We start from the raw sequence: 18,242 nt of genomic DNA on the forward strand, positions 1-18,242 counted from the left end.
GTAATGGTCATTGGTTGGGAGTGGTTCTCAGCTGCCAACATGCATTAGGAAGTCTGAAGGGATTCTTACCATATATATAGCTGGGTTCTAGCCCCAGCGATGCTTGTTCAGAAGATCTCAGCAGATTCTGAGAATTTGTAGATAGAAAGAAAAGTAGCTTGAGAACAGTGGGATCTTTCCATAAAGAAACCTAAATATGGTATGCTGGTGGAGTATGAAAGGACTCAGAGAAGGGTTAGAGAGGCTGCCTGGGAGTAGTAGGTCAGGCTCACCCAACTGATAGAGAAAGAAGGGAGAGAAGAGCCAAAGGCTCCAAGGCCTGGGAGGAACCATTCTGGAGAAACCAAGGCAAAGGAAATCCACTTCCTGCATTTGATATCTGGATTGCCTGACAGTACTAGAGAGAGAAGGTATAACAAGAAAACTGAAGATTTAATACAAAGAAGAAATATGGTATGGTACTCAGGCAAGCCTGGGTTAGAATTCTGGCTCTATCATCATATACAAAATTCTCAATGTGTCTCTCAACTCCTTGGTAACTGTGAGTTTCCACCGAGTCTGTTGCCCTGAAATTATAAAAATTAACACAGCAACATATACCCAGCACAGAACAAGCATTCAATAATACTCACTACTGCTTTTATTTTCATAAAATCAATGGACATAATACCTACTAGCTTTCTACACAGTTGACCTTTCAACACACTTGTGAGCAGGGAACTATCTGTTTAGGCTTGTCTGAAGTGGCCTCAATGTATGCCTACTGTATTGATTTCATTGTTAAAATCATCTTTTTCATGTGGATGAGAGGAAGATGCCTGAAGGAGAGGTCAGTAAAATGCATATAATGTGAAAGTATAAGGGAAGAATCCTGGGAGAGGTAAGATATAAAGGACAAAAGGAGGAGGATAAGAGAAATGTTGGGATTCAAAGATGGTAAACTAAAACTAAGAATGTATGGAAAAGTCACAAACCTACTACTTTATATGCTAACTGTGGAGGTTTGAATGAGCAATACATATGTACTTGAACACCTGATCCCCAGTTGGTGGCAGTATATGGACAGGCTATGGGACCTTTCAGAGGTAGTGCCACTGAAAATGGGTTGAGGATTTATAGCCTGGCCCCACTTCCTGCTGGCTATCTGTGTGGCCTGTGTACTGGTGAGGACGTGATCTCCCAGCTTCCTGCTAGTGTTGCTATGTATTATTTTTCACCATTATGGGCATATGTCCCTCTAGAACCTTAAGCAAAATAAAAGTCTTTCTTATATAAATTATCCTTGTCATCTGTCTGTCTGTCTGTCTGTCTGTCTCTCCTCTCTCTCTCTCTCTCTCTCTCTCTCTCTCTCTCTCTCTCTCTCTCTCTCTCTCTCTCTCTCTCATGTGTAGCTCATATTGCATTAGTTATTTTTCTGATCCTGTGACCAGACACCATGTCCAAGGCAATTTATATAAGAAAGCACTTAATTGAGCTTAGAGCTTCAGAGCACTAGTGTCCATGAGGGTGGAACAAAGGCATAGCAACCAGAACACCTGAGAGCTCACACCTCAAACTGCAATAAGGAAGTAGACACCTCATTGAGAATGGCATGAGCCTCTTGAAACTTCAAACCCACACCCAGTGACACACTTCCTCCAATTAGGCCATATTTCCTACTCTTTCCCAAATAGTTTCTCAACTGGGGATGGAGTATTTAAGCATACGAGTATATGAGGGACTGTTTTTACTGAAACTACCACACAGCTTAACACGGATCCCTGAAGCCCATGGTCTGCCTTGTCTTTTCTTTTCTTATATTTTTTCTCTCTTTCTTTTTCTATTTTTCCAGACAGTTTCTCCGTGTATTCCTGACTGCTCTGGAATTTGTTCTGTAGACCAGGCTGTCCTCAAACTCAGGGATCCACATCCTTCTGCCTCCTAAGGTCTAGTCTTGTGCTACCATGTCCAGTTCCAGAAGCCATACTTTAGAAACCAAAATACCAGTAGCAGTTATAGGACTTCTCTATGAGGTGTAAGCCAGCTAGTTAGTCCCTAAAGCATCCCAAAACAATAGAGGCAACACCATTGCCCTTCGTTGCCCACTAGAACTAGACCATAAGACCCACTTGCCAAAGACACCACACATTCTGGATATAGAACACAGACAAACCAAGCTGGAACTGAGATAGAAGATTCTTCCTCGTTAGCTAATATTCACAGCACTGGAAGATGCAGTGTAGTCTATTGGGTAATAATCATCATCAACAATCATACCTGTCTATGGACCATGTATGCTAAAATGCTGTACTGGCTATTAAGATATGGACAATGGTGCAACAGTGGCATAGATGCTCTGGGACTAACCAACCATTTCCTGACTAGCTCTGAGGCCCATTTTTTAGGAAGAAATACGTGTCTGGCACTGTAAACTTAGCCAAAATCTGACTAGAGTGGTCACAGCCCTATGGTATAATCTACTACTGATATTTTGCTAAGTAGAAATGTAGTTAAACTGCTTTGTAAATATTTATGCTTATACCAAAAGACTAGTGCAGCTAGTTCTGGTCAGAGAAGCCTCTTTTGGAGTAGGTGATGACCAAAGCAGGGACCCATAACTGGTCAAAGTGCTGAGAATATGTGACTGCTGGATGCTTGAATAAAAAAGGAACACTCTCCCTTTAAAATGCAGGGAACACTGAGGATGAGGGAGTAGAGGGAAATGTGAGAACTAACTGGGAGGAGTGCAGTGGAGCACTATCTTTTGGATTTGCCACAGACCTGTAATCATGAACACACAGCAGCTGTGACTGATGACATGGGCAGGGGGGAAAAAAAGGAAGGACATAAAGGTAAAGGAAGACTGATTGGAAAGAAGGTCTCAACAAAATAGAAGAAGGAGGAGAGAGCGTAGTGAAAGGGGTGAATGTAATCACAATGCATTGTATGCAAGTATGATACTGATATTTTTTAATTAATCAAACTTTTGAAATAATCTCTTTCATTCTCAAAAATGCATCCTGGCTCAAAAGACGCATGATCTCTTTAATAAGCATTCCTCAGTAAAATAAAGAAATTCTCCCAGTTATTGCAGTCCTTAAGTGTGATAGTTTGAATACTCTTGCCCCAGGGAGGTTAGGAAGTGTGGCCTTGTTAAAGTAGAATATGGCCACGTTGGAGAAAGTGTGTCTTCGTGGGGGTGGGCTTTGAGACCCTTCTTCTAGTTGCCTGGAAGCCAGTCATCTCCAGCCTGCCTTTGAATGAAAATGTAGTACTCTCAGCTCCTTCTGCACCATGCCTGCCTAGATGCTGCCATGCTCCCACCTTGATGGTAATGGACTGAAACTCTGAGCTTGTAAGCTGGCTCCAATTAAATGTTGCTCTTATAAGAGTTGCCTTGGTCATGGTGTCTCTTAACAACAATGGAAACCGTAACTAGAACTCTAAGTGACAGATGTGGGATTCAAATGCCAGCAGCTTGACTGTAAATGATGTGCTTGCAACTATTTCATCATCCTGCATTCTAGAAAGCCTAGCTTGAGTGAGTGCTGTCTACACAACCAAGCAGAAATCCCTCCTCAGATCACTGGAGTACAAGGTTGAATAACAGGAACTAGGTAGTCAGCTTGTGTTAGAAGACTGTAGTAGAGGCTATTACTGTAGAAAGGATACAGCTACCCATGCAACTCCACACACGAGTGTCTCATTACTCCACTCCTAGGAACCCTCACAAGCAACCAAAATGGAACAAAATCTTAACCCCCTGCTTCTCACAGAACACTCCATCAGGGTTCAACTTAGAGTCTCTGCAAAGCACCAAGAATCTAAACAAACAGAAAGGCTGCCTAAGGAGAAGATGTCATCAGAAGTGAGAGGACCTCTCTTACATAGAAACTGGGTCTTTGAGAGACTTGTGCAAGCAATACCTTCCATATTATTTACCCCATCCCACCAAGTCATCCAGGTAATTGAATGCAGCTTTAATGTCCACTCAACTCTCCTGGGTATGCTATCCACTCTAACATAATCTAAGACAAACTGCAATTTTTTAAAAAATTATTTATTGGTTATTTTATTTATTTACATTTCAAGTATATCCCCCTTGGTGGTTTCCCCTCCACAAACCCACTATCCAGTCCCCCTGTTTCTACGAGGGTATTCCCCCAACCACCCCCTGACTCCCACCTCACCACCATAGCATTCTCCTACACTGGGGCATCAAGCCTTCACAGGACCAAGGGCCTCCCCTCCCACTGATGCCAGATAAGGCCATCCTCTGCTACATATGCAGCTGGAGCCATGGTCCCTCCTTGTGTATTCTTTGTTTGGTGGTTTAGTCCCTAGGAGGTCTGGGGTGTCTGGTTAGTTAGTATTGTTCTTCCTATGGGCTTGCAAACCCTGGCAGCTCCTTCAGTCCTTCCCCTAACTCTGCCATTGATGTCCCCATGCTCAGTCTGATGGTTGGCTGCAAGCATCCACATCTGTGTTGGTAAGACTCTGGTGGAGTCTCTGAGGAGACATCCATATCAGGTTCCTGTCAGCAAACACTTCTTGGCAATAGTGTCTCGGTTTGGGGGCTGCATATTGAATGGATCCCCAGGTGGGGCAGTCTCTGGATGGCCTTTCCTTCAGTCTCTCCTTTACTCTTTGTCCTCTACTTCCTTTACACAGAAGCAACTCTGGGTTAAAATTTTTGAGATAGGTGTATGGCTCCATCCCTCAACTGGGGGCTATGCCTAACCTCTGGATATGGTTCTCTTTCTCCTTTGTTGAGTATTTCAGCTAAAGCCATCCCTGTTGGGTCCTGGGAGCCTCTCGAAGTCAGGAATCTGTAACTTTATGATGGATACCCCCAGTTTCCCATCCCCTATTGCTACACATCTCTGTTCAATTTCCTGACCTTCTATACATCTACTCCATTTCCAACCATACCTGATCCTGTTCCCCTTTTCCCCTCCCCTTCCACTCTTCCTCTCAAGTCCCTCCCACCCTCTACCTCCTGTGATTATTTTGTTCTTCCTTCTAAGCAGTACTGAAGTATCCATACTTTGGTCTTCATTCTTCTTCAATTTCATATGATCTATGAGTTGTATCATGGGTATTCTGAGCTTTTGGGCTAATATCCACTTATTAGTGTTTATGTGTTCTTTCGTGTTGGGTTACCTCACTCAGGATGATATTTTCTAGTTCAATCAATTTGCCTAAGAATTTCATGTAGTTTTTAATAGCTGAGTAGTACTCCATTGTGTAAATGTACCACATTTTCTGTATCCATTCCTCTGTTGAAGGGCATTTGGGTTCTTCCCAGCTTCTGGCTATTATAAATAAGGCTACTATGAACAGAGTGGAGCATATGCCCTTGTTATTTATTGGAGCATCTTTTGGGTATATGCCCAGGAATGGTATAGCTGGGTCTTCAGGTAGTACTATGTCCAGTTTTCTGAGGAACCAGCAGACTGATTTCCAGAGTGCGTCTACCAGCTTGCAAACCCACCAACAATGGAGGACTGTTCCTCTTTCTCCACGTCCTCACCAGCATCTGCCATCACCTGAGTTTTTGATTTTAGTCGTTCTGACTGATATGAAGTGGAATCCCTGGGCTGTTTTGATTTTCATTTCCCTGATGACTAAGGATATTGAACATTTCTTTAGGTGCTTCTCAGCCATTAAATATTCCTCAGTTGAAAACTCTTATTTAGTTCTATACCCCATTTTTAACAGGGTTATTTGGTTCTCTGGAGTCTAATTTCTTGAGTTCTTTGCATATATTAGATATTAGCCCTATATCAGATGTAGAGTTGCTAAAGATCTTTTCCCCATCTGTAGTGCCCTAGCATTTGGGGTATAGATCTTCAGAATTGAAAGTTCATCTTGGTAAATTTTTCTTTGATGAGTATGAAGTGTCCTTTCTTGTCTTTTTTTACAATGTTTGGTTGAAAGTTGCTCTTATTTGATATTAAAATGACTACTCCAACTTGTTTCTTGGAACCATTTGCTTGGAAAATGTTTTTCCAGCCTTTTACTCTGAGGAAGTGTCCGTCTTTGAAACTGAGGTGCATTTCCTGTATGCAGCAAAATGCTGAGTCTTGTATATGTATCCAGTCTTTTAGTCTATGTCTTTTTATTGGGGAATTGAGGTCCATTGATGTTGAGAGATATTAGTGACCAATGCTTGTTTCCTATTATTTTTTGTTGGTAGAGGTAGAATTATGTTTCTGTGGCTATCTTCTTTTAGGTTTGTTTAAAGAAGATTACTTTCTTGCTTTTTTATGGTGTAGTTTCCCTCCTTGTATTGGAGTTTTTCATCTATTTGTGGTAATAATATTGTTTATATTTGGTTTTGTTATGGAATATCTTGGTTTCTCTGTGTATGATATTTGAGAGTTTTGCTGTGTATATTAGCTTTGGCTGGCATTTGTGTTCTCTTGGGGTCTGTATGACATCTGCCCAGGATTTTCTGGCTTTCATAGTCTCTGGTGAGAAGCCCGGTGTAATCTGATAGGTCTGCCTTTATATGTTACTTGATCTTTTTCCCTTACTACTTTTAATATTCTTTCTTTGTTTTATGCATTTGGTATTTTGACTTTTATGTGATGGGAGGAATTTCTTTTCTGGTCTAATCTATTTGAGGTTCTGTAGGATTCTTGTATATTAATAGGCATCACTTTCTTTAGGTTAGGGAAGTTTTCTTCTATAATTTTGTTGAAGATATTTCCTGGCCTTTGAGTTAGAAATCTTCACTCTCTTCTGTATCTCTTATCCTTAGGTTTAGTCTTTTCATTTTGTCCTGGATTTCCTGGATATTTTGAGTTAGGAGCTTTTTGCATTTTTACATTTTCTTTGACTATTGTGTCAATGTTTTCTATGGTATCTTCTACACCGGAGATTCTCTCTTCTAACTCTTGTATTCTGTTGGTGATGTTTGCATCTATGACTCCTGATCTCTTTCTAGGTTTCCTATATCCAGGGTTGTCTTCCTTTGCGATTTCTTTATTGGTTCTATTTCCATTTTTAGATCCTGGATTATTTTGTTCAATTCCTTCACCTGTTTGGTTGTGTTTTCCTCTATTTCTTTAAGGGACTTATGTGTCTCCTCTTTAAGAACTTCAACCTGTTTACTGTGTTATCCTGTATTTCTTTCAGGGAGTTATTTATGGCCTTCTTAAAGTCCTCTATCATTATCATAAGATGTGACTTTAAATCATAATCTTGCTTTTCCAGTGTGCTGGGATATCCAGGGCTTGCTATGGTGAGAGAACAGGGTTCTGATTATACCAAGCAACCATGGTTTCTATTGCTTATGTTCTTTTTTTTTTTTTTTTTTTTGGTTCTTTTTTCCGAGCTGGCGATCGAACCCAGGGCCTTTGCGCTTCCTAGGCAAGCGCTCTACCACTGAACTAAATCCCCAACCCTGATTGCTTATGTTCTTCAGCTTGCCTTTTGCCATCTGCTTATTTCTGGTATTTGCTGGTCTTGCTATCTCTGACTGGAGCTTGTCCCTCATGTGAGCCTGTGAGCCTGTTTGCCTGTGAGCCTGTGGTCTTATGTATATCAGCACTCTTGGGAGATACGCTCTTTCCTGGCGACATTAGGGTACAGATAGCTATGGCACAGGGTCATCCCTGTGAGGCAGATGGAAACTGGAAGGATCATGTCCCTGGCTGCATGGCTCTGGCTGCTCCACATTTCACATGAGCTATTTCTAAGTCACATATTGAAGATACAGTTGGATTTCCCCTCTGCCACCATTTTTCCTACTGGCAGAACTTTGTATACTTTTGACCACTGGCACTCTCCCTTCCAAAGATGAAATCACAGCATACGATATTTCACTTTCTCTGAATACTCACTGTGGTTTTGCATATGGTGAAGTAGTTTCTCCATGTCATGTGCTTCTGCTCCATCTTCCTTCCAATTACTCTCCCTTTGTCTTTCTCTGTCTACCATCTCCTGTAACTCCCCACTGCAACTTTTAGTTGCAGGCATTCCCAGGTCTAAAAAAAGAAGTTTGTAATCCAACTACCCCAACAATGGTCAAATGTGAATGGGAAGTTCAAGGATCTAGTAGTTGCTCATTCCCACAAGGCTAGTAGTTTTAGCTGGTCTTCTGTAGAAGTAGATTCCAACAGATGTGCTGGCAAGTAAATGCAAACAGGTGAAGAAGAGTGAATCTTCCTTCTTCCAATGTCCTTATTCCATCCTAGATTCCAACAAACTCCAAATTTGACACTCACCCTGTGCTCATTTTCTCTTCTGCCTCTATCCTTTGTAGTTGACTTAGTACCAGTGATTTAATTTCAAGGAATCTGGGTTGATCAGCCTAGGTAGCAGACGACAACTTCCTAAGGGGAAAGAGACCTATCATAAGCCTGCCCTAACTTACGGGTTTTAAAGCAAAATTGAAATGATTTATAGCTTCTCCCTCCTCTAATACATGTAGCAGTGAGCTAGGAATATGAGCTCTGCCTATAGAGTCACCTGTCTGACAGTAACAAGGTTGTTATTGATTTTTTTGACCATTTAAAGTCATCCATGTGGTTACTTCAAAAGCATCACTATACTAAAAAATAGTTTAGATGGAAACTGACACATCAAAATACTCCATGTTGTGTTGGCAGTTTAGAGGAAAGAAATAGCCCAAAATTACTAAGAACAAAATTAGCCAGGAGGTGGTAGCACATGCCTTTAATCCCAGCACTCAGGAGGCAGAGACAGAGGCAGGTGGATCTCTGTGAGTTCGAGGCCAGCCTAGTCTACAAAGCAAGTTCCAGGACAGCTATGAATGTTATACAGAGAAAACCCTATCTCAGCACAACCCCCCCACAAAAGCACAAAATTAGAGTAGGCATAAAACTGTCAGTTGTTTTCTCAATAAAACAGAACAGGAATGTCCTGCTTTAAATAAAAGAAGGTTTAACTATCCATACCAATTGAGACAATTATTAAATTGTCATTGTCTTAATGAAAGTCTATCAATTAACTGTGATGCATAATTACTCAGCTCTATTTTATAAGCATACTTAACAGCAAAATCAAATCAAAGGTGTTCAAGTGTATAACTGTAAATAGGTATATTAAAATTAAAGTTTTTCTCTTCTCCCTCTGGGAGTTAAGAGAGCTTTAGAGCAGCTATGTTCAGCAGAGTAAAATGTCATTTGTTGGACATTTCATTCAACATTCTATGCCTAGTTGTTGGAGGTGACCTTACTGAGAAAAGCCAACTTCCAACCTTAGGGTGAAAGTCATTCTTCTGCTCCTTTTCTTTCTAAAAATAAGATTTTCTTTCTAAGAACAACTAAAGTTCTTTTCTTTCACAGATTTGTAGTTCCAGTAGATCAAGTGTTCAGATGTGTTCAGCAGTGATAAATCTTTACCTTTTGAACAATATTTGCTTTTGGAAGCAACAAAAGTCACTCAGAACATCTTAGGTGATTGATATATAAATTAGCTTTAACATAATATGGTTTTGGGGGACCCAGGATGCTGAATGCTTTAAAAAAAATTAAGGTTCATTCCTGCGATATGAGAAAATGACACCATTATCTTCTTGAGGCAAAGGTTAAGTTTCAAGGGGTTCAGGAGTCCCTATTCTCACTCATGCCTTTCCTTTAGTGCTTCAGTAAGGCCCTGTGTTGGTAAAGTTGCTTGACTTCCCTGGAGCAAGGAACAAAGGCTCAGTGAGTCCACTTTCTAGAAAAGGAATTTGTAATGATGCCATCTTAATCTGTTTTCTATTGTGATAAATGAATATCACAGGCCAATTTTTAAAGACTAGCTATTTGTTTCACTAAAGGAAGTCCAAGAATTTGATACTAGCATATATGGTATGGGCTTTCATGCTGTATCATGACAGAGGCATCACATGCTGTGACAGAGCAAGTGTGCTAGCTTAGGTCTCTTTTCTTCTTCTTTTTCTTTTAATATTTATTTATTTCATGAGCATAATGTCGCTGTCTTCAGACACACCAGAAGAAAGCATTGGCTCCCATTATAGAAGGTTGTGAGCTACCATGTGGCTGCTGGAAATTGAACTCAGGACCTCTAGAAGAGCAGTCAGTGATATTAAACACTGAGTCCCTCTTTTCCTCTTCTTAAAAGGCCACTAATATCATGATCAGGATACCCTCTTGGCTTCACCCAATCCTAATTACCACCCGAAGATTCTACCTCCAAATACCATTAACATATGACTGTGGGAATTAAAGTTCCAATCATAGAACCATCCCTGACTCAGAATTTAACATGGCAGCTTATAGGCCTGAGCTCTGGAATGCAGTAATTGTGGGTTTGCTGTTGTTGTTGCTGTTGTTGCTGTTGTTGTTGTTGTTGTTGTTGTTGTTGTTGTTCTCTGAATTTTCTTTAATTCCCAGTCACTATGGTTTATAGCATCTGTTGCTTTCCTCATAGCTCTATCCTCTTTCTCAGATGAATCTCCAAATCTAAATCATCAGGGGAAATCTTGATAATGAGCTTACTTTACCAACTGCCTCATTAAGGCAAAGACAGCCTTATCCTACATCAGTAAGGAGGCATCCATGGGAAAAAAGCTTGCTCTCGAAGCACATGGACAGCAGTAGGGCTAGGACTACTCTCTTTTGAAGCTATCCTTGCTGTGTAAGAAGAAAAAGTAAGCTTCAAACTTTCAAAGGATCAGAGCCAGCCTCCATGTTCCTAATGCCCCATTCCTCCACAGCCCACTATCCCTTCTCCTGCCCCAACCTACAGGAGTGTCCATTCCCTGTGCCCCACCCAGGGGTTTTCATCCTCTTGCTCAGCATCGTCCTCAACCATCCATGGGTTTCTCCTCTACTACTCATCTGGGCCCCCATTCCAGTGTCTGAATCACTTACAAAAATTCAGCAACACCTCTGCATCCTGGATCTCTCTCTGTGTCACCAGGGCCTGCCCAGTCCCTTCCTGCACTGCCCTTCACAAAGACTCTTGGACCGTGTGGTTCGACGATATGCTGAAGTAGTTGATGCTGGCAGCATCTTCATGGACCACTTCACTGACCGTGACAAGCTGCGTCTCCTCTACACACTGGCTGTCAATGCACACCCCATCATCCTGCAGGTACTAAGTGACCCCCATGAGCTTCCCCTCCCAGATTGTTACTACCCCTGTGTTGATTTCTCTCCCCTTTTTGCTGCATGTCTTGGGGCCACAAATCTGTGGCAGTACATTTGCAACATTAGGTAAATGTTTGACAGCCTTGGCAGCTATTGAAGAAAGAGGTACGGGCATGCAAGGCTGAGGGTGTGGGTAGCAGAGAACAGCAGCCAACTTTACAAGTTGAGGCAGCCAAGAAGGGCTTTGTGGAGGAAGGCAAATTTAATCTCTACCACTAAGATAAGTAAGATCTGAGCAAACTCAGGGACTGTTGAAACAGCCACCCATAGATGTACCCTGAAACTATGTTTGGAAAGGAGAATAAACTGGAAATGACATAATTGAAGAGTGGTCAAATAAGTGAGGTTGTATTGAAGCCTGAGGACATGCTTAGTCAAAAAGACAGAGACACTTACCTTATTAAGAGACATACATAGAGCCTGTGAGACTAAATCCCTCTGACCAAGGGTCAGGACACCTAAATCACATAGTGGACAGAAAGGATGCCAGAAGGAAAGGGAAGAAAAGAGGCTGAAAAAGGGAGTAAAGGGTAGAGGAATGGGTGGGAGAGGAAGAAGAGTGAGAGTAGTGGGAGGGAGAGATGGAGAGAGAGGGAAGAGAAGAAAAGAAGAGGGAAAGTATGGCATGGTGGAACAGGCTATATAATGAAACCATCTTTCAAAAATACTAAATATAAAGATGCATGTAGAGAAGAAAGGAGCCACAACAAAGACAGTTCCTAAAGACTAGCTAAAAGGTTAGTGTTGCTTATTGGATTCTTGCTATATGCCTGGTGTCCTGCTGAAGATTTGCTACCACTGACAGTGCTCATTGCAATTCCCCAGAATGTTATTACTATCCCCATCAGGACTCAGCAAGTTTCAGCCATGAAGCCTAACCCCAAAGGTGTCTCACATCAGAGACAACAGAACCTGTACTCTTTCCCCTAAAACTTACCCAGTATCTTTGACATTAAACATGCTAATGGCAGAGAAGGAGCTGTCACTTGCCCTACAGGCTCAGGGGTCTTCTTGGAGGTCTTTTACCCACAATTTTAACTTTTGTTGGCACTTTGGTTACTTTAAGACCTGGCTTCTGAAAGACCTGGCCTGGGACCATGGGGCTGAGATACTTCACTCAACCCTGGCCTTTACCCTGAGAGAATGTGGGATGGGACCCAGGACTGGCTTCATACATTTAGACAAGTTCAATAGGTGTAGGATGTCCCTGTGAGACACAAAGTATGTAAGATGCCCCAGTTAGGTGAAACTCAAAGCACAAAGGGCATGAGTTCTTTATAACATGACTTAAAAATGGGTAGAAGGTACTAGAAAATTGTCAGGGGGAGGGACTTTAAGGTCTATTTTTGTTTTGTTTTCTGTAGTGCTGAGGATGAGACCCAGGGCCTTGTGTATGCCAGATAAGCACTCTGCTACTAAGACTTATGAACTGGACTTACTTTGTTTTCTTAAGAAGGCAATCAAAGAGTAAAGTGATATATATATATATATAGGTTTTGTTATCACTTCCTTACAGCTTCATTAAAAAAATGTTCAGCATGGCCTTGTGGGGCACCAATGGGAGGAGAAGCCCTTGGTCCTGCCAAGGCTGTACCCACCCCCAGGCCCCCAGTGTAGGGGAATGTCGGGACAAGGAGGTGGGAAGGGAGGGGGTGATCGGGGAGGGGGAACACCCTTATAGAAGAAGGGAGAGAAGGATGGGATAGGGAGCTTATGGATGGGAATCCAGGAAAGGGAATAACATTTGAAATGTAAATTAAAAATATCCAATTAATAAAAAAGAAAAAAGAAAGAAAAAAATCAGCAGTTGAGATTCTAACATGGACTATTTCTATATGGCCATACCCTAAGATGAAAAGCTACAGGTGGTCATCAATAGGAATATCAGTCTCCTCCAGGACAAACTCCCACAGAGATTGTTCAATTCCAAATGGTCAGTTCTGGTCACATATACATATGAGTAAGCATTACTGGACTCAGTAGGTTATATATACATCTGTGAAGATATCTGCATATAAATATAGGTATCTATGTGTAGTGATAATAAAGAATATATCATGAATTTTGGAGATAGAAGAGGGACACAGGAAGAGCTAAGGAAGAATGAAGAGCTGAAAGTGATGGAGATGCAGTGCTCATTTATGAAGTGCTTAAAAAAAACTTTTTTGAAAAAACTGGTCAAGAAAACTCCAGCTAGGATTCCCTCCCCACTTTTCATCTCCCAAATCCACAAGTTGAAAACTCTTACAAGGAGACAATCTGAGCCACACTCCCCCAGATCAGTATTAGTCTATCTGGAAGCTTCCCTCCAGTTGAAAAGAATCTTTAAATACATAATTACTAGAGCCAGGCAGATTTGCTCAGCCTAGCAGTGGGGACAGCCAAGGAACATCCACCTGCATGATTCTTGTCCTATTCCAGAACCAGGTGCTTGTATTCTTCTATTTATTCATGAGCTCTGTTGAACCAGCTGGCCTCAACCCTCCTGCCTCAGCCTCCTGAAAAGCTAGAACTATATACATACTTGATACCGTTTGCAGTAGTGTAGTAGTAGTAGTAGTAGTAGTAGTAGTAGTAGTAGTAGTAGTAGTAGTAGTATCATTATCATTATTATTATCATTATTATTATTGTTGTTGTTGGTTGTTCTTGTTATTTGTCTTGCAGTTACACTGAAGTTGATCTTTTATTATTTTTCCATGACCTCTAAGCAATGATAGCTTGGAAATTGCAGACTACCATATTTTTTAAATGACACAACTTAAAAGAAACATATTCCCTGAATCCTGGATACCACTGAAAAATCACTGAAGGCCAGTTACCATTCTCAGGTCACTTGGAGAAAGTTGTGAAATCTGATCCGTAGCACAGATAATAGCAGCCTCCTCCTTCCTAAAGTCTTCCTTCCACTAGCAATGCACCACAAAAGTGGGGGTAGGGCAGGGGCTTTATCACGTGGCAAAATGTATAAAAAGACAAATGTTTTGCCAGCATGTTTTGAGATCCAGGCTAGCAGTAAGACTTATTTATGTGGGCTGTGAGCGAGAGGTAGAAAGCAAGCCGCTTCTGTGAGATTTCTGTGTCTAATGCCTGCTCCTTCTGACTTGGCAGATCTTCCCTGGAGCAGAGGGCTGGCCGATGCCCAAATACCTGGGCTCCTGTGGTAGATTCCTGGTCAGTACTAGTACCAGACCGCTGCAAGAATTTTATGATGCCCCTCCAGAGCAAGCTGCTGACATTGCCTACCAACTCCTTGGGGTCCTGGAATCCCTGAGGAGCAATGATTTGAACTATTTCTTCTACTTCACCCATGTTGATGCAGGCATGTTTGGCATCTTTGACAATGGGCATCTGTTCATCCGAGATGCCAGTGCCCTAGGCATCATCGACAAGCAGGAAGGTACTCAGCATGGGCTTGGCTGAGCAGCTGTCAAGGGGGTTATCAGGGTGACCAAAGTTAAGGAGGAATGATGTGGGGTCACACTCCTGGCCCTTTGCACTCTTTATGTCACAGAGTAATCCAAGTTTGGGGGCTGTTGTTAGTCATAAAACAATGTTTCCTCTCCCCCATTTGAGTTTCTGTTTCATCTTCATTTCCAAAGGGAAAGTGAGCTTCCCCTTGCCTGTCAGAAACATTGTCCACTGTGGTATGAACCCTGACGAACCCTCCCAGGATGGTTCTGTATCTCACTCATCCACAAGTCACAGGTCCCTCTTCCACTGGAGCTTTTCTCCTTAGATGTTTTTAGCCTTAATCTAAGACATAATTGTCGACCTTTTGCACTAGTACACTTTGCAATCAGTGTTGAAACTGACTCTGTAAAGTTTGAAAATTATAAAAACAAGGAATGGAATGAGATGTGTGAGAAAATTGTGTTTCTCAATGTTTACAAAGGCTCAGCCAGTGTTCTAGAGCCCACTAAGTTCCAGTTTCTCAAGGTGACCAAATTTGCTAAGCACAATAAAAGGACAAGAAACTTTTCACATTTATGACACTATTTTTTTTTTACAAAAAAACAAACTCTTTTTCTCACTTCCTGATTTACCTTTATTAAGAGGAATCAAATTAGAAGAAACACTGATTCCAGAATAGTCAGGCTATGCAAACATTGGTCCTATTGCAACCTGCTGAAGGTGTATTCTGATGACATGCCCCGTACCCCGACTTTCTATTCTAAATGTGCAATGAAACCAATCCTCATAGCATCCTCACTTCCTTAAATCAGTAATACCAGGAAGTGGTCATGATTTCTACAGTTATAGCCCAGCTTCTGGGGGGACAGCGGATTTCTCATGCTTGGACCTTAGCCTAATTGTTGAAGAATACTACTCAGTGCTGGTCTCTGAAGGGGCTGTTGCATTCTGAGCCCTAAATCTTCTGGTGATAGGAAAATGCTTGGAGACTAAAAGCACTTCTAACTGCTTAGACTAAAGCAGTTCTAATTGGCAGTGCCCCACCCTACCCTACCCCATCTCCCCACATGCAAAAATAGATTGTACAGTATCTGATAGTTTCCATTTCTCTTCCAGCCAGCCAAGCAGCTGACAGGACTGGAGAGAATGAAGACATTTTTACCTGCCTGGTTTCTGGATGCCAGGTCCAGATGTCTTCCTGTGACACTGTCCCTGAGAAGCAAAACCTTGTGCTGGTGTGTCAGCAGCTGCTGCCTCAACTTCTCCAGGGAAAGTTTCCCTTCCCTGTGCAACAGGAGATAGACTCTGCTCTCAGCTTATGTAGCAAGGATGCCAGCACAAACCTAGAAGTTTTTGGGGCCACCAGTCTGCTCAAGAATATCTTGAGATCTCTGAGAACCTGTGATCCTAGATTTGCCTACCGCTACCCAGACTGCAAGTATAATGACAGATTCTGAGTGGCTGAAGAGACCATCTGCAAGCTCTTCCATGTCCCCGGTTGAGTTACTGTCAAACTGTAAGAAGCAATTCCATTTTGAATATTTAAGTACATTGATTTCCTAAGAAACACAAAAAACTAGTAGAAGAAACTCTGACACTGCATCACTGATGTCACTGTGGCAGAGTCAGAAGGTTGGCATAGGAAAACCAGGTGTGAACACTCAATAGCTTTGAACCTCCATTTTCTGTATATTTTACCAGACTTTTGCAAGTTTAAAGAAAACAGAGATATAAGGGGCCCACAAATACCTTTGTGACCTACAAAGCATGTTCCAGAAGCATACACAGATTGGGCAAGTGAGAAAATCCCATGTGTTGGTAGCCTGGTGGAGATAGAAGGCCAGGTGAAGGCAGGGCTTTGGGCCATTGGAACTCAAGCCACCTATTCCTACTCTCCTGCATCTGTGAGAAAAGACTATAAACCAGAAGGATGTTCTCGCCTGCTCCTAGCTCCTGAACTCTCTGGGCACCTGGGACTCCTAATGCTTGTGCAGAAGTCACCTCAGGACATGGAAAAGAGCCAAGGGTAAAAAGAGAAGGGGACAACTGGGGCTAATGTGTTTGTTTAAGTCCTCTAAAAGCAAGGGTCAAACCCCAATTATCTGAGGTTTTTAGATGATATGCATACAGGGAAAGCAGAAAAGGGGAAACTGGCAAAGACTGAAAGGCCAACTCATGAAGGTAGGCAATGCAGGAAAAACAGTCTGAGCTTCTACAGGACCAAGACAGAGACATACACCAAAGGAGCCCTACATCTCCCATGAATAGATCCATTTTATTATCCAGCTGTGTTCAGAGCTAGCCAGATTAAGCTGTGGCAAATGTGACTGCAGCTTAGTTGCAAAAACAGATTTCAGAACACAGCAGCCTGTGGGCAATAAACAAGTTCCATTGCTCATTGTAGCTGCAGCCTGAGATCAAGGTCTGGTCTCTCTGCACAACCCGAGGAGTCCTAGAACTCTCATCCAAATGTGGCCTTACAAGTCATTATAAAAACATTTGTTTTCAAGGTCAACCAATGGGTTACATTTTACTCAACAACTATTTTGTCGTACCTTTAAAGTACTCAACTACGTGGCTTATGGGCCTCTGCGCATAATGTTGTCTGCCCTCCATAACAATCATAAAGGTCTCTTAGACCTTTACCTAGCCTTCCTATGAGGCCTCTACTTGTGGGGATTGTTTGGTCTACCTCCTTTCTCTACCTCTAAATCAGTACCTTGGCAGTCAGAATACCTGACTAAACAAACCTCACTGCATACACAGAAAAACAGGCCCAGGGAGGCTGAGATTTGATGGAACACTGCTGAAACCCTCCCTACCAGTCCATTCCCCAGTTCCCTTCCTCATCAGTCTCAGACTCTCATTTCGGACTATTCAATTCTATTTTCATTCACATTTAAAGTTGAATCCCAAGGATCCTATCTTGTGATATACCTGGTGGTCTTTCAAAGTTTCCTTTTGACAACAGTCTCAGATATTGTCCCATGGCAACCACAGCATTGAGAATAACAGACCAAACTGATGCCACACCTGAGAAGCCAGTCCTCTGGCTAGCTGCAGAGCATGAACATTTCCTACATGCATTATCATGATTTCCTCTCCCCACTGACTTGCTTGCAGTATGTGCTTCCAGGCAGCCTCCTGACCAGAGAACCCAGGGAAGGGGCTGCAGCCTCAGACTATCCAAAGATGCACATGGACATAACACCACCCCCACAACTCTCCAGTGCTCATGCCAGCATCAGCCTCTCTCAATAGAACCATTGCATTTCCACTGAAGACTGTGAGTGACTTTGATTTAGGGTCCACAGAGTTGAGAAATGGAACTCACAATAATCTTCCTCTTACCTCTCCACCACATATCTGTGGGGAAGGCAAGAAGGAGGGAACAGATCCTCTAGACCAATGGTCTGGGACTCTGAAAAATGGCCCTTCAAAAATCATGGAGCTAGGAAGGAAACACAGCCCTAAATAGCTACTGAATCAGAACAAAGAAATCTTATGTCTTCTTTGATGGAGTCGCAGAAGTGATCAAAGAATAAAACTACCTGAATATCCACAGGAGGTGAGTGGAAGACTTGTTTTTAGTATGAACTAAAGCAAACACTGCAGGCTTGCGCAGCTGCGTATATTTGCAGTTCAGGCCAAAGGAAGACAGATAACCGTTTAGGCAGGGTCTAACACTTTTGGTAATGTCTACCCATCTAGTGGCTTTTTGC

At 42.1% G+C, this 18,242-nt stretch overlaps 1 protein-coding gene across 1 annotated transcript in view; it reads left to right on the plus strand.

Annotated features, from left to right (window-relative positions):
* The window catches only part of Dipk2b (divergent protein kinase domain 2B), a 58,853-nt gene extending 42,876 nt beyond the window's left edge, over positions 1-15,977 (plus strand). The window contains exons 4-6 of the mRNA XM_032890176.1: positions 10,879-11,052; positions 14,218-14,506; positions 15,637-15,977. Of these exons, the coding sequence (XP_032746067.1) occupies positions 10,879-11,052; positions 14,218-14,506; positions 15,637-15,977 (804 nt within the window). The remainder of the gene's footprint in view (positions 1-10,878; positions 11,053-14,217; positions 14,507-15,636) is intronic.
* Positions 15,978-18,242: the final 2,265 nt, after the last annotated feature.

This window comes from Rattus rattus, chromosome X (assembly GCF_011064425.1).
Source record: "Rattus rattus isolate New Zealand chromosome X, Rrattus_CSIRO_v1, whole genome shotgun sequence".
NCBI lineage: Eukaryota > Metazoa > Chordata > Mammalia > Rodentia > Muridae > Rattus > Rattus rattus.